General features: G+C 35.1%; 1 protein-coding gene across 10 annotated transcripts in view; it reads left to right on the top strand.

The window, feature by feature from the left end:
• MYO6 (myosin VI) overlaps positions 1 to 15,448 on the top strand; it is a 140,580-nt gene that overhangs the window by 59,523 nt on the left and 65,609 nt on the right. For all 10 annotated transcript variants that reach the window (XM_014535798.1, XM_014535800.1, XM_014535799.1 and 7 more), the window contains exons 3-6: positions 3,633 to 3,702; positions 7,690 to 7,763; positions 11,011 to 11,140; positions 13,224 to 13,329. In XM_014535798.1, the coding sequence (XP_014391284.1) occupies positions 3,633 to 3,702; positions 7,690 to 7,763; positions 11,011 to 11,140; positions 13,224 to 13,329 (380 nt within the window). The remainder of the gene's footprint in view (positions 1 to 3,632; positions 3,703 to 7,689; positions 7,764 to 11,010; positions 11,141 to 13,223; positions 13,330 to 15,448) is intronic.

A 15,448-nucleotide genomic window follows, 5' to 3' on the forward strand; every position in this document is an offset into this window, starting at 1 on the left:
TATTAACAAGTACTTATTTGTACTTACAATGCAGTACATATTTAAGAAAATGAAAGAGTCAAAATAATAAGCTCAATTTATTTTTATTTAAACTTGGGAGGAAAAATTTTCCTTTATTAATTTGGGCCTAAGAATTAAACTGACATAAGACAGATTTACAGTAGAAAAACATGCAATTTTTATTAAATTTTCACATGCACAGGGCAGCCTTCACAAGAAGAACTTGAAGAAGTGCCCAGAGTGGAAAGCTTTTATCACTTTTAGACAAAGAAACAATTTGTGAAGATGTGATAAGACAAAGGGGTTTGGGTTAGGGGCAGTAAATTGAGGTTAGGGGCGGTAAAGTGCTTAGGAAGGTAAGGGTTACTATGACAAGGTTTGTTTGTATAGATTTCCCTTGGCCTCTGTTCCCCTCCTTCTGGTGTAGAGAGGGCACCTTTCACATGGGATTTTTATGTCCTGTTTTCAGGAATAAAAAGGAGGGTCCGAGTGCCCATTTTGCACCTGCTATTTCTCAAGTTCCTTTAACTCAAAATAATTAACATGCTAAAGTAGCATATTTTGGGGTGACAGAAATTTAGTGAGCCTTTCATTGTCCTTCAAAGTCTTTTTTCATTTCTGTTTAGCATACTTATAAGGATAGTAAATCAGAAGGCCAAAATGGAATGAAAAGTACACATGCTAGTTACGTATATTATGTTATTTTAGGTATATTCTGTTATATCCATAGGTGACAACAGTTCAGTTCAAGCATAGAAGAAATTTCATTTATGGTATCTATGCCTTTTCACATTTTAAATATTTTACATGCTTTCAACTGTGCCTTATGAGTATTAATCAGGTACACACATTGAACCAATAAAAACACTTAAAATGTAAATTGTAAAGCCATGAAAACTGTGGACCTGATAATTCTATAAACTTAAAGTTGAAGCTTCTTTTCACAAGCACTTTTTGAGGTATAACAGATTCTCCATAATTGCTTTTAATCTTAGTTTCCCCCTACTTTCTGATTGGGGTCTTAATAAGTTGTAAAGTATAATTATAACCATGTGGTTAAAAGAGCCACAAGAGAAGCAGTCTTTTGCCCAGGTAATTCATGGTGTGGAGATCATCCACTTCTAAATATTAAGGAATTAAGTACATAAAGTGATGGCCAAGTCTTGTAGTTAGTACTATTTGCTGATACAGTACAAGCATAGAAGAGGGAATGATTTAACTCTAGTGGGGAACATGTCTTTGATGATAGCAATGGCTTTTCAAGATTTTAAAAAATCTATTTTTTAAATAGAAATACATTGCATTAGGTATGGGTAGTGTGTGTGTGTATTTATAAGAAATAGATTTTACATGTCAGCAAGTTGTAGTGTGTGTGTGCGTGTATTTATAAGAAATAGATTTTACATGTCAGCAAGTATGTGTATTCATAAATGAAACAGAGTTGGTCAAATGAAACGTGTGTATTCTGATATTTTCTAATGTTTTTTATTTTGTTAAAAATGCTGTCTTAAATGTCTAAATTGATTTTATGTTCCATATTTGCAGACGTCCCTTCAGGCTAGAGCCTAATGTAGATGGCATTTAAAGGTTGATGTTTTCGTTTCCCTGTCTACTTTGCTAGTCTTATCTTATGTTAACCAACAGTTGCCCCCTCATACTCTTTTGCCATATACTTATTCTTGTGTATTTTTTCTCTTTCTTGTCCATCCTTCCCCTCCACAGTGTTTATCAAGCCGCCCCAGAAACTAGGCTTCGCTGGGTGCTTTATGTTGTTGTTCACAGTGCTCTTTTTGCCTGGAATGCCACTCTCCATAGCCCTTTGCTTAGCAAATAGTTATTTCCAAGACTCTGATTGAGGTCCCTCCTTTATGAAAGTTTTCACAGATACCAGATCCCTCTCCTCTTCTCCTCCATGCACTGGAATTTACTGTTGATTACTCCTTCCTGGAGGAGTGGTATACATTCTTAACCTCCTGTAATACTTTATTGGAGATATTTGTTTACCTTTATTTCCCCCCGCCTGCTAGAGTATAATCTTCTCAAGTGCAGGGACTATTTTATTCGTTTTGTCATTGGAGCTGATGCAGTCTGATGTGCGGTAGATGTTTATTGCTGGTGATCATTGTGTGCTTTGTGACATGATCTTCTCTAGGTAGGAGAAAAAGCCTTCTTCCTGGGAGAGAAAACAATTGCCTTATGCTAATTTTATCATTCTCATTGAGTCGGTGGTAAAGGGGAGAAGACGAGGTGGAGTGGCTGGTGATAATTTGGAGGATGAAGAAGGGCTATCTTTTAGGATGCATTACTGGCCTTTCAGCCCTTGTCTTAACCTCCCCATCTAGGAACTCTCTGTGCTCCACCTCTTTCCCATTTTCTGACCTCCTGGAGCTTCTTTTATTTCATGTGGCTCCTAACAGGATAGAACCAACTCCTAACAGGATAGGCCTTGCCCCATTGCCACATTCACAGTGGGCACATAGGACTTTGACATTAGCCGTTTACTTTAGAATGCTTATTTCTGTAGAATCATCATTACAATTTGTAGATTGTTTTATATTACCATTAATATACTGAATGTACATAATGGATTAGGTTCAATGTTGTGATCTGAACTTTAAACCTTTCCACATTTATAGCACTAAGAACATGTGAATGGATTCCAAATTATTAACTTCCAGAATATATAGGGCATAATAGTTTTCTAATTTGGGTATGACTAAATTGAGCTACTACCAGCAGCCTGGATTTACTCTGTAAACTACTGTATAGCGATAGCCATGTCTTATACGTGTGTGTGTGTGTGTGTGTGTGTGTGTGTACATATATATTTATATGTATGTAAACCTACAAATATTTTAAAATAATTGAACAATTTTTTCCTTAGAGTTTTATTTAATATCGATGGAAACTTTAACCACAAGAGTAATTGTAATTGCTTGAGAAGTATAAAATTATAGAATACTGTTAGAATGGCATGGTTAAAATGATAATTTTCTTTAGATGTAATTTGAGATCATTTTTTTCTCTTACAAGATACTATCTTAATTCTAGAATTTCTACCATAATATTTAAGTGACATAACAGATATATACTATTCATGCATACCTATAATTTTATGGTCCAAATAGTTCTGGATACTCTTTATAGTTGTAGCATATATCTATACAAGAATTTGTGTCTGTTTTATTCAAACAATAGGATTAATTAAATAATAGCGTGTTCTGTTGGTATATCCGATAGATTAGATACTACTTTTTCCTTTTTAAAAATAAAATGGCTATAGTATATACAAACATTAAAATTTTTATTTTTTAAGTTGTTAGTAGCATACCCATATAAATTTAATATTAACATACTTCCTGTTTTGTCTTAGTCTATATATTAGAGCATAGGCTTTTTAATTGATTTTCATTATTGATTTCATGGTCTTAGTAATAATAGATAAGGTTTTTTAAGTAAAGTTGTTATTCTGTTTTTGGGTTAGTGACTTGTTAAATAGTAGGATCTTGTATTATGTTTTAATGAAGAGCATATTGTTGCCATTATTACAATGTATGCAACCAATTAAGCTTTTTTATTTTTCTTACTATTTATAAACCTGTAGTTTAATGAACTCTTGTTTTGTTTGTTAGACATTTTTGGCTCTCATAAACCAAGTGTTCCCTGCAGAAGAGGACAGTAAAAAAGATGTGGAAGATAACTGTAAGTATCAAGTTAAAAATAGTTCTCATCCCAGAAAAGAAAATTGTTCCTCCAAAAAAAAAATTAGTGTTTATATTATTAGGTACACGATACTGATTCAGAAGAAATGTAGCCCTTTGACATGAAGATTTGTGTGAATGGAGGAGCTCAAAGGCCCTAAATTTATTATTGTCTTACATTTGCACTTTGGTTAAAGAGTCTCCTGAATGTCTTTCTAGTGTTGTCTCAGTTGTGTAAATGTAGGGAATAGTAATAATTTACCTTAAAGTCTGATCTGAAGATCTCTTGTTAATGGTTTTGAAAATTATTTTGAACCTCTTCTAGAATCAGATGATATTTATAGTAGTATATGTTCAATAATTTGGAGGTTGAGTCAAGAGGACCTATTTAATGTCATTGTTTGAAGGAAACAAACATTTAAAAAAATATTGTGTAGTAAGTACTAATTGAAAAATTGATTCCAGAACATTACATTAAAATGAAACATTATTTTGACATAACTATCTTAGTGTGTTTGGTGGAAAAATCTTTATTCAGTGAATAAGTCATGTTAATTCTTGCATTTTCAAGATTAAGTAGTAACCATATTTCATTTTTTATTTGGCAGTATTTAAGAGTCATGTCCGGTTGCCATGGATTTAATTAAATGTGTCTGACATAAAAAACTCTCCATTTAAAAAATAAAGATGAGAGAAAGGAATCTATTTTGTTCTCGTTGAATTTCTTTGGAGTTCACATTTGAGGGAACCTGTAAGATCTGCATATGTGAATGGGCATTGTGGAGTAGAGTCATGGTAGAGCTGTGGACGCAGGGAGAGCCTGAGTTCAGATTCCAACTCACTAGTAGGAAGCTTTGTGTCTATGGGCAACATATCTCTCCTCTTTCAGTTTCTTATCTGTAAAATGGGAGTAATAATCTGTATGTTGCATGTCTGGGGATGTTATATTTAAAGTTGTTGGCATATTTCTTAACCTCTGGTAGATGTTATTTTAGGTGTAAGAGATTGAGAAAAAATGTGCTGTGTATAAATGTTCTTTGGCTAACCTCTTCACCTTCTTTTATCCAGTCCTTCCCATCCCTTGCCCTCTGACCTCTGTTAGTCTGTCCCCTGTATCCATGCCTCTGGTTTTATTTTGTTCATTAGATTCCACATATTAGTGAGATCATGTAGTATTTGTCTTTCTCTGACTGCTTATTTTGCTTAGCATAGTAATCTCCAGGTTCACCTATGCTGTCACAATTATTTCTTTTCTACCACCATGTAGTATTGCATTGGATAAATGTATCCCAGCTTTTTTATCCACTCATCTACTGATGGGCACTTGGGCTGTTTCCAGATCTTAGTTATTGTAAAAAAATGCTGCTATGAACTTACGGGTGCATATATTCTTTCTGATTGGTGTTTTGGGATTCTTAGCATATATTCCCAGAAGTAGGATCACTGGGTCCATATCTTTTCTTAATTTGAAGGAAAGCTGCTATTAAAGCTGTTAGGAGGCCCCACCTACTTCTTACTCTGTCTTATCCTTTATAATTAAAGGCCAGCGACCATAAGTGTAACGACTGGAACAACCGCTCTACTAGTCGATATGAGGTGCATTGACCACCTCTTGGTCCCCCCTCACCCTCGTCCCCGGCTCACAGGCTCCAATCGCAGCATGGCGAACCAGGGTGGGTGGCGGTGGGGCGGGACTGGGGACTGGCGAGTGGGCAGAAGATGGCCCTGATCACAGGCTAGTTCTAGGGACCCTACCCATGCACGATTCCGTGCGCTGAGCCTCTAGTTCTGCCATAAGTGGCATTAGGAAACAGTGAGCCATGTGTTTTTTGGCAAGTGAATTGTCTGCACTGTATGAGTGTAGAAGCATGGACAGTCTGAGATAGGTATAGCAAGAAGCTCTTATTTGACCGAATTGATTAGGTGTTGAATTGTATGATAGGCATAATTCATTATAGGCATATATACAACTTCAATTAGGAACCAAGGAAACAAGCAAGTGAATTAGGCAGGGTCCTGCTCTCAAAGATCTGGTTTAGTAGCCAAAACCAGATATACAAAATTTCAGTTGCAATACTGGCAGTCTGTGGTCAACACCATAAAGAAAGTACAAAGAAGCAAGTAATTCTAGTGGTGGGGCTGGTGGTGAGAATGTGGAAATATCATTTTTGAGACAATCTTTTGCATTGACCTTAATGAATAGGTAGATTTTTGACACCTAGAGATGTAGAGGTGGAGTTTAATGCATGGATGATAATTGGGTTTAATAAATACTTTAGTCTGTCTGTAAGTTAGATCATATTAAAGCAAGTTGTGGAAAATTATATGAAAAGGTTAGCTGAATATGCAGCTTTAACATGGGCCCTGAATACCAGTCTTGAATATGGACTTTGGTAGAAGATGGAGACCCATTGATGTTTTTTGATGAGGAGAAATATTTAATTAGGGTACCACTTTAGTTAATGTGCTGAGCAGTCTGGATTAAGGAGAAGAAAGGCTGAGGCAGTAGACAATTAAGAGGGCGCTATGATTACAAAAGAGGTAATGTGACCTAAACTGGAACTGGGGCGGTGGAAATGTAAAGAAAGAGGAGACATACCTGAGATTTAGATGATGCTCATTTTGAGTGCCTACCATGAGTCTGGTACTGTGCTTCCTACACACGTTATTGCATGGTATTAAGAGTCAGAAACTGGTTTAGAGCAAGAAGGGAGAAAAGAACACACAACCGGATCCTAAGTATTGACTAAGGTTTGTAGTCTGGTGGTGCTAATTGTAGAAACCAAATGGTTGGGAAGAAGAGTGGTTTTGTCTACTCTAGCATGTGGTGGAAATGTAGAAATGGAGCTCAGAGGATTGGAGGGCTGGGCGAGTAGGTTAGGCTTGGAGAATAGAATATGTCAGAGTGTGTGCATGTGAGTGTGTATGTGTGTACATTTGTATGTATATTCTGACATATCAGTAGAATAAGCATCAGAAAAACAAGCTTTCTACCCTGATTCTGCTATTAACTAGCTGCATATCCTGGATTAAGAATACACATATTTTCAATCTGTGGTTGGGAATTCAAGTATGCAGAGAGCTGACATAAATTATATCTGGATTTTCAATTGCAAGAGTAGTTAGCACCCCTCACCCCAAGTTCAGTGATCAAGTGTATAATTTCTCCGGGACTCTTTCTTCATTATGTCACTTGTGAGGCACTGGCTGAATGATCTAATGGTCCCTTCCCCTTCTAAAATTTTATCTTTTGTGTTTTTCTGTAAAATTCTAAGTGTCAGATTAAATTAGTGTCATCACCTTGTTGTGTCACAAGTGTATTAATATCAGTGCTATCTAAAGTCCTACCTTCTTTCCACTTGAATTGAGCACCAGTTTTTAACCAGCCTTCATTAATATGTACTCACCTGGTATTCACTAGATATACTCAGCTGGTTAGAAATTTATTGTTTATAAATATAACTGTAAGACATATGTAAACTGGGTATAGTTTATTTATTGATTTATTTTTATTGATTTTAGAGAGAGGAAGGGGGGAAAGAGAGAGAGAGAGAGAGAGAGAGAGCGAGAGAGAGAGAGAGAGAGAGAGAGCGAGAGAGAGAGAGAGAGAGAGAGAGCGAGAGAGAGAGAGAGAGAGAGAGAGATAAACATCTAAGTGAGAGATAAACATCAGTTGGTTGCCTTCCATATGTGCCTCTGCTGGGGATCAATCCCAAAACCTAGGTATATGCCCTGACCTGGAATCGGACCCGAAACCTTTTGGTATACGGGGACGATGCTGCAACTCGCTGAGCTACATTGGCCAAGGCTTAACTTGATATATTTTAAATTGGCTTCTTGGGTTTACATCTACCAGGGTTTGAAAAAGATGTAATTAAATCTAGCAGATGAATTTTAGCTTGGAACAAAGTGGTTCAGATTAAAATAGTATTGTTTTACTTTATTTTTTTCTTCCAATATCTAATGATATACTCATTTAATGTCTCAGGTTCACTAATGTATTTAAATGAAGCTACACTTCTCCATAATATCAAAGTTCGATACAGTAAAGACAGAATTTATGTAAGTATTTTACCTATTATTTAAGTTTTTGTTGGTCATAGGATGTAAAACTTGAAATTTTCTAACATGAAATAATATTTGATCTGAGCCTATTGAATAGAGTGAGTTCTATGAGGATAAGGATTTTTTTCTAATTTACTGCTATAACTCCAGGGCTTACAACATGAATGGTACATAGTAGGTATGTGGTAGATATTTGTGGAATAAAATAATGAATTCAGAGCATCATCTACTATCTTTCAGATTTAAAAATGTTTAATTTTATTTAAAAAACACTAATTATTTGGGGATTTTATTTCTTATTTTTGATATATATCTGTAGATCTGTTTAAAAATTTTAAAAGTATTTTTTATTGATTTCAGAGAGGAAGGGGGAGAGAGAGAGAGAGAGAGAAAAGCATCAATGATGAGAGAGAATCATTGATTGTCTGCCTCCTGCATGCCCCACACTGGGGATCTAGCCTGCAACCCGGGCATGTGCCCTGACTGGGAATTGAACTGCTACCTCCTGGTTCATAGGTTGACGCTCAACCACTGAGCCACACTGGTCAGGCTAGATTTGTTTAATTAATTCACTTTTCACGTTGTTCTGCAAAGAATTTAAGGCATCCTATAAAAAATGTATATTGAAATTTAAAAACTTGGATGACAAAAAATGTAAATTATACTAAAGGCAGGACCTGAGGAAATAATCAAGAACACTGAAATGCTGCGCACACAGCCTAAATAGTTGTAGTATACCATTAGATCCTAAATAGATACCTACCTTAAAAATCTAGAATATTAAGAAATGAAAGAGAATGCTTTTAATGTAAATAGATTTGCACCAAATTATTCAGATGGATAATTAACTAGCATGTTTTAATTATAATTACTCATTGTGCACATTAAAGGTTTTATTCTAATATGACCTAGTTGTGGATTCCTTTGTTGGCTGGAGATAAATTACCCACTGTAGTTCTCCTGTTATAAAGATGGGACTCTTCATTATTTTTGAACGAAGAAAACACATGGCTTCTTTGACACCTCCTAGATCAAATGACAGTCTTAATCTTTTATAACACTATCAATTTGCCTAATTGTACTTACTTAATTCTGACTAAATTACCTTTAGTCTTTGCCATCTGTCCAAGTAGTGACAGCTGGGAAATAGAAATAATCTAGTCTTTCCCAAAGAGTTCACTTGCCATCTTTCAGTTCTACATAGCACAGTTTTAAGCCTTCACTCTCCTCCTTTATTTTTTTCCAACATCAACTGAATAAAGGATATACTAAGATTGATATATGGCTATTCTTGAGTAGAAATATATTTAGAAGCAAAAGTCACTCAATCAGCAGACTGCTGTTGAGCACCCGATGTGTGCTAAATGCTGTCTTAAGTATCAAAATAATACAAACTTTTAAAATTTGTTTGTTAAAGCAGTTTAACAAAAGTTGACTGAATATAACCAGGAAACATCATATTTCAGATAGAATTGGCCACTATTTTTTTTTTGTCTTATATTATTTGGTGGTGGTGAACCAATCTTACATATTTAAGCAAATTTTGATTGACGTCTCTTTCTTGAAGTTAGGAAACTTTTTTATACCTTTACAGAATCATCATACTTCTTAAAAATTGAGATACTTTGTTTTTATTTGGGATGATTATATTAAAGCTTAATACTCACGGGATTCTGATTGGTCTTTCAATGCTTCCTATGTTGCAGTGGTACTATACATGACTATTAATAACTGAGGGTTTACATGCAGCATAATTGTATTTAAAACATTAGGTGTCTTTTTTACACATTGAGTTTAGTTGGCTTACAAATTTTTACTGGATTGCATGGTTGATAAAAAAATTATCTGTTTGTGGAATTTAAGTTTTTATTTCTCATGTATAATGTTTACTTCCCTCTGGAGAATTTTAGGTTTATTCATAGCTTTTTGACCCTCTGTTCATAAGATATGTATGCAGGTGGGCAAATGACCTCTGTTAGGTAGTGGCTGTTTGGCTTCATCAGCTCCTGTTTAGAGAACCAGTTTTTCCAAAGTTAACCAAAGCCAAGATTGGTATGTTTTTTCCTAGCCAATTATGCCTTCTAGTTGTAAAGCCATTAAAAATTAGCAACATATAAATATAGTTATTATTACTATAGTATATGTAAGAGAAAGAAGCGGTTTGGAATAAGAGCTTAAATTTTGATATTTTTATATTTCTCATCAACCAGAAGTATCACTATTCTCTCTTAGACTTGAGTATAACAACAGCTATCTCACTTTAACATTTTCATTGGTTACCGAAATCTCTGTTATTTTCCTTTTGTCTCCCATAGAAATATAATTATCTGGAATTTCTTATTTTTTACCCCACTCCAGGAAGCATTTTTGGGAACAGTCACTGAATTTGAGATTAGTCGTCTGAGAATTCAAGGTTTCCGCATCATTTCCCTTCCACAACTAGAAGTAGAAAAGAGAAAAATATGGTCCTGCCTGTCCTAGTTTGACCAGTAAACCACAACTAATTGCTAAACCACAACTCTCTTTCTACCCGCAGGGAATTTTATAAATCCTATTGGTGCATTTTTTTGGCCTTTTAAAGCCACAGTTAAGTTCCAAATTCAAAAGCAAGCTTAAGTTGTTCATTAAACATTTAGCCCGGCAGTATTTAAGGTAATGGTTAGCATATGTTGTTTTGCAAAATCTGGGACCAAGTGATCACCACAGAGCTAAATCAATTTTTGTCATTCAGTGATGGGAATAGGCCTTGAGGATCCTACAAGCTATATTAAACTTTTCAGTAATAGGGTGAATAAAATAGTCTAGGTGAGGAATATTAATGACCAAAACTTGGGCTGTAGGAATCGAACTGGGAGAATAGATTTCATAAGAAGAGTCAACAGAAGAAGGCTGAGCTAGAGGCTTAGAGACTCAGCTCTCTGTCTGTGAAGAATTGGTAGTGATACCATCAACCTGGAGAGCACATGGGAGGAGAATGTTTTCTTTGAGGCAAAAAAGGAAGTCAAGAGAAATAATCTTGATTTTGGACGTGCTGAGTTTGAGATGAGTGTGGGATGAGAAGATACATTTATTGAGCGTTAGAAAAATATGGGTCCTATAGAGATCAGGGAATGTTTAGGGGTAAAAATGCAGATTTGGGAGTATAGCGAATTGAAAGTACTTATTTGCTATATTTTCTCCCCTTGTTTAGTTTTAAATGAAAATAGTAATTGGAAAATTCTGTATTTATGCTTTTCCTATTTAGACATATGTCGCCAACATTCTGATTGCAGTGAACCCCTACTTTGACATACCTAAAATATATTCTTCAGAAACAATAAAGTCTTATCAAGGAAAATCTCTTGGGACAATGCCACCTCATGTCTTTGCAATTGGTAAGTAATTTCAGTGCATCTTAGTTTTTATTTCTTCTTACATTGTATAAATTTACACAGTTTTTTAATAGATTAACAGAAGATATCATGAATTGAATATGTATTTTGGAGAGCCCGTATGCATTTTGAATATATCACCATTGTCAGTCGCACGCATTTTACAGGGTGGGGAAGAATACCTTATAACCAAATCAGGGGGCAGTTGTATATCATTATCTTTGTTAAATGCCTGTGTCCTTTTAAGTGTGTCCACTCTTTAAAAGTAGGACATAACAAAAGCTGATCTCATGGCTCTTTTTGACTCCTCAACGCAATCAGTTTCAGTTTAGAAGTGTCCTCCTTTATAGCTTTGAGGCCTTGGCCTTCTGCTCTTCCCCAGGACATCACTTGTGAGCGTAAGAGCAGATGTCTGCCAGGCCTCGCTTTACATCAGGGTTTTATAAAGTTGAAAGGACTAAAAATGGTGTATGCTTCATATCTCTGGGGAATCTATGGGAAGACAGCAGTATCTGTCTTTGCCTTTCTCAAGCTTTTTCTCATCTTAAAGCACTCCAGTTCTAAGGAACAGAGAGATGGAGTTATTTGACCCACAGTCGGTAACTGCAAGTACAGAGATGTTAGCTAATCCTTTGGATCCAGACATAATGAGCAGTTACTTAACTGATGATATGTTTTGGTTCTGATTTTTAGTGCAGCTGTTTCTCTTTGGGCTTGCACTTCATGCCTGTGTTTTGGCATAACTAGGCCTCATGAACTTCCAGTTTTGGCTGACTTGTGTACTGTGTACGATTAGGAGACTGAATATGTCAGCCAAGTCCAGTGCAATGGCAGATTGACTTTTGATTCTAAGATGCTCTAATGCAGTGGTTCTCAACTTTGGCTGCACATTAAAATCACCTGGGAATCTTTTTAAAATCCTGATTTCTGGGCCTCACCCGGAATGAGGCCCAGAAATCAGGATTTTAAAAAGATTCCCAGGTGATTTTAATGTGCAGCCTGGGCCTCACCGGAACGAGGCCCAGAAATCAGAATTTTAAAAAGATTCCCAGGTGATTCTAATGTGAAGCCAAGGTTGAGAACCACTGCTCTAATGGGTATTGGTATGTTTTCTGTCAGCTACCAAAATGGTGCAAAATCCTTAGAACCTGAATATGAGCAAGTTCCTCGCTGGAGAGAAGTTACATGTTTAAAATGTAAATAAACTGGCTTTTATTTTTAGTTGTTTACCGCTAAAGAATGTATTTACAATGACTCCACAAAAGTGGGTGGAACAGATTGCTGAAAAATTGGTCAAAAGGATGGGTATACTCTTGCATGTAGTTTGCATTTGGTCCTTAGAGTAAAAGTCACTAGTAAAGTCTGCTTAATTGGTAAGGATAGCAATATTTTAATTTGAGACCACTTTAACAGAATTAAATCATGCTCAACTTATATGTGTAGTCTTACAATTTGAGACACTTTATAGCATAAATAGTTGGAGTATAATGAAGATAGTTAAAAATTAAATATATATATAAACAATTGCAAATATGAACAAATTAAAGCAGTTAATTCTGCCTATTTTTGAAATGCTGATAAGTTCTACAAGATGTTTAAATTGAGTAATAGTATTACAGAAAAAACACAGATTTATTTTGCAATTATGTATTTTTTCCTCCAGAAGAATTTTTGGTTGCCAGATTTTTTTTTCCAGAGCTCGTAATTGATAGCTCGTTAACGTCTTATTTTTCTCTGTGGACTTCATTAGTTATTCATAGTGAGCATTTTTAATCTCTGCAGATCTTCTCTGGTACTGGGAAGAACTGAGCCACAGCTCATAATATGGAGACATTCTAGTACAAACATAAGAGTTGTTTATTTGGCTTTCACATTACTTAGCTGTCAGAATCATAAGCTGCCAGACCATTTAAAGCAAATACTTTAGAGATATTTTGAATACTTTTGAATGCTTTCATTTAATTATAAGCATGCATTTATAATTTCTTTAGGAGTAATTTCTCTTTGCTAGTAAATGAATTTTCTGTCATCTAGTAAATCTGTATTTAATGCACTGCTCATCATTAATGTGTTATTTTGACTCCAGCTGATAAGGCTTTTCGAGACATGAAGGTGCTCAAGATGAGTCAGTCTATCATTGTATCTGGAGAATCTGGAGCTGGCAAAACGGAAAATACAAAATTTGTTCTAAGGTGAGAAATATTGAGCTAACGTGGAATAAAATTTGAACAGGTTGATTTTTTTTTATTGTGACAAAAATATATAGCAAAATTTACCATCTCAACCACTTCTAATGTGTACAGTTCAGTAATATTCAATATATTCGCATTGTTTTTCAGTCAGTTTCCAGAACTTCTCATCTTGCAACACTGAAACTCCATACCCATTACACAATTCCCCATTTTCCTCTAGCTCAGCCCTTGGCAACCACCCTTATATTTTCTGCTTCTGTGATTTTGACTACTCTAGATACCTCTCATATAAGTAAATCATACTGTGTTATCTTTCTGTGACTGGCTTTTTCCACTTAATGTAATGTCCTCAAGGTTCATTTATGTTGTAGCATATGTCAGAATTTCCTTCCTTAGTAAGGCTGAATAATATTCCATTGTATGTATATATTACATTTTGTTTACCCAGTCATTTATCAGTGTGCACTTGGATTGCTTCCATCTCTTGGCTACTGTGAATAGTGCTGCGATGAATATGTTATGAACAAAGAGATACAAATATCTCTTTGAGATTGGTTTGAACAGGTTGATTTTGGATTTCTTTGCATGTTTTATGACCTAGTTTAAAATAGTGGGCTGTATTCCTTTTATTTTATTTTATTATTAATATTTTTAATTTTATTGGGGTAACATTAGTCGACATGAACATATAGGTTTCATGTGTGGATTACTTATTTACAGAATCTGTATATAGGACCATGTGCCCACTACCCAAAGTCAAATCTTCTCCTGTCCCCTCATATTGGAACCCCTTTCTTCCCTCACCCCCTCCCTCTGGCAGCCACCACACTGCTATTTGTGTTCGTAAGTTTCAGTTTTATATTCCACATATGAATTACATCATATAGATAGATCTTAGCTTTTTCTGTTTGACTTATTTCACTTTGCATAATGTTCTCAAGGTCCATCCATGCTGTTGTAAATGACGCTATTTCAAGCAGACACCTTATGTGGAAACTAGGCTCTGTAGATTGAGAACTATTTCTGACGTTATTCTTTTGAGGATACTAGAGAAGACCAGTGCTGGTTAGGCAAAGGGAAATCTATGAATATTCCTTCAAATCCAACCTTTACATTCTGTTCTCAATATTCCCCTGCAATTAGTATAGTTGAAACCCTTTTTTTACATTAGCTTATGATGACTGGTCTTATTTCTCCTTCTCCACAACCTTCCTCTCAGTGTATCCCCTGTGCTGCCATCAAATTAAACTGTACACTTTGTTTAAAATCATAGCATTTTAAATACAGAAGGAACAATAATACTCATTATAGTTTAATACTTTCAATTTATATACTCAGGGATGTTAAGTCTAATGTTAAAGCTACTGCTAGGACCAGGGAATGCATTCTAAATTCTCACCAGGGTTGTTCTCATGTATTATAGTCCTTAGTTGATTGCTGCATGGTAGATCCCTTTTTTAAATTTTGCTATTTTTTAATGCAAATGTATATGCTATTTAGAGTTATTTATATGAAACCAATTTGAGTTTGTTATTGCCTATTATGCACGCGCAATTCTTGTTAAATGAATGCTTCCTAATACTCTTGGAATTCTAAGTGGTTAAGTTTCTTTTTCTCTTGTATGTAATAGTCATATAGTAAGTCTGTGGTTAATATACACCTTTGAAATGAACACGTAATTAAGAAACTGTAAAATTATGGTGTAAACTGATAAGTCAGAGGTTTCTCTGTTTTGAAATGTGCCAGGCAAGTAGTTGATCCGTCATGTTTTATCTTGCACTGTAACAGCATGAAGAGTGGTAATTTCCTAGTTGTTCAGTGGCAGATTACTGTACTTTATCTAGCCAGAGAGATTGAATTAATAGGCTATCACTAAAGCCTTTGTAATCAAATGCAGAAATGAATATTCCTGTGTGTAATGTATGGCATATTTAAAACCAGATGGTTAAAGTCAGAATATTCCCCAAAACAGGTTTTTAAAAATAATGCTGATTTAGATGTTAAAGGCAATCCAGATAGATTTAAATGTTTAAAGAGCTGTAACAGAATAGTTGCATTTAAATATAAATTTGTAATTTTTAGATAACCAGTTACAACAATGATCCAGGTTTAAATTTTC

This window comes from Myotis brandtii, unplaced genomic scaffold, assembly GCF_000412655.1.
Source record: "Myotis brandtii unplaced genomic scaffold, ASM41265v1 scaffold151, whole genome shotgun sequence".
NCBI lineage: Eukaryota > Metazoa > Chordata > Mammalia > Chiroptera > Vespertilionidae > Myotis > Myotis brandtii.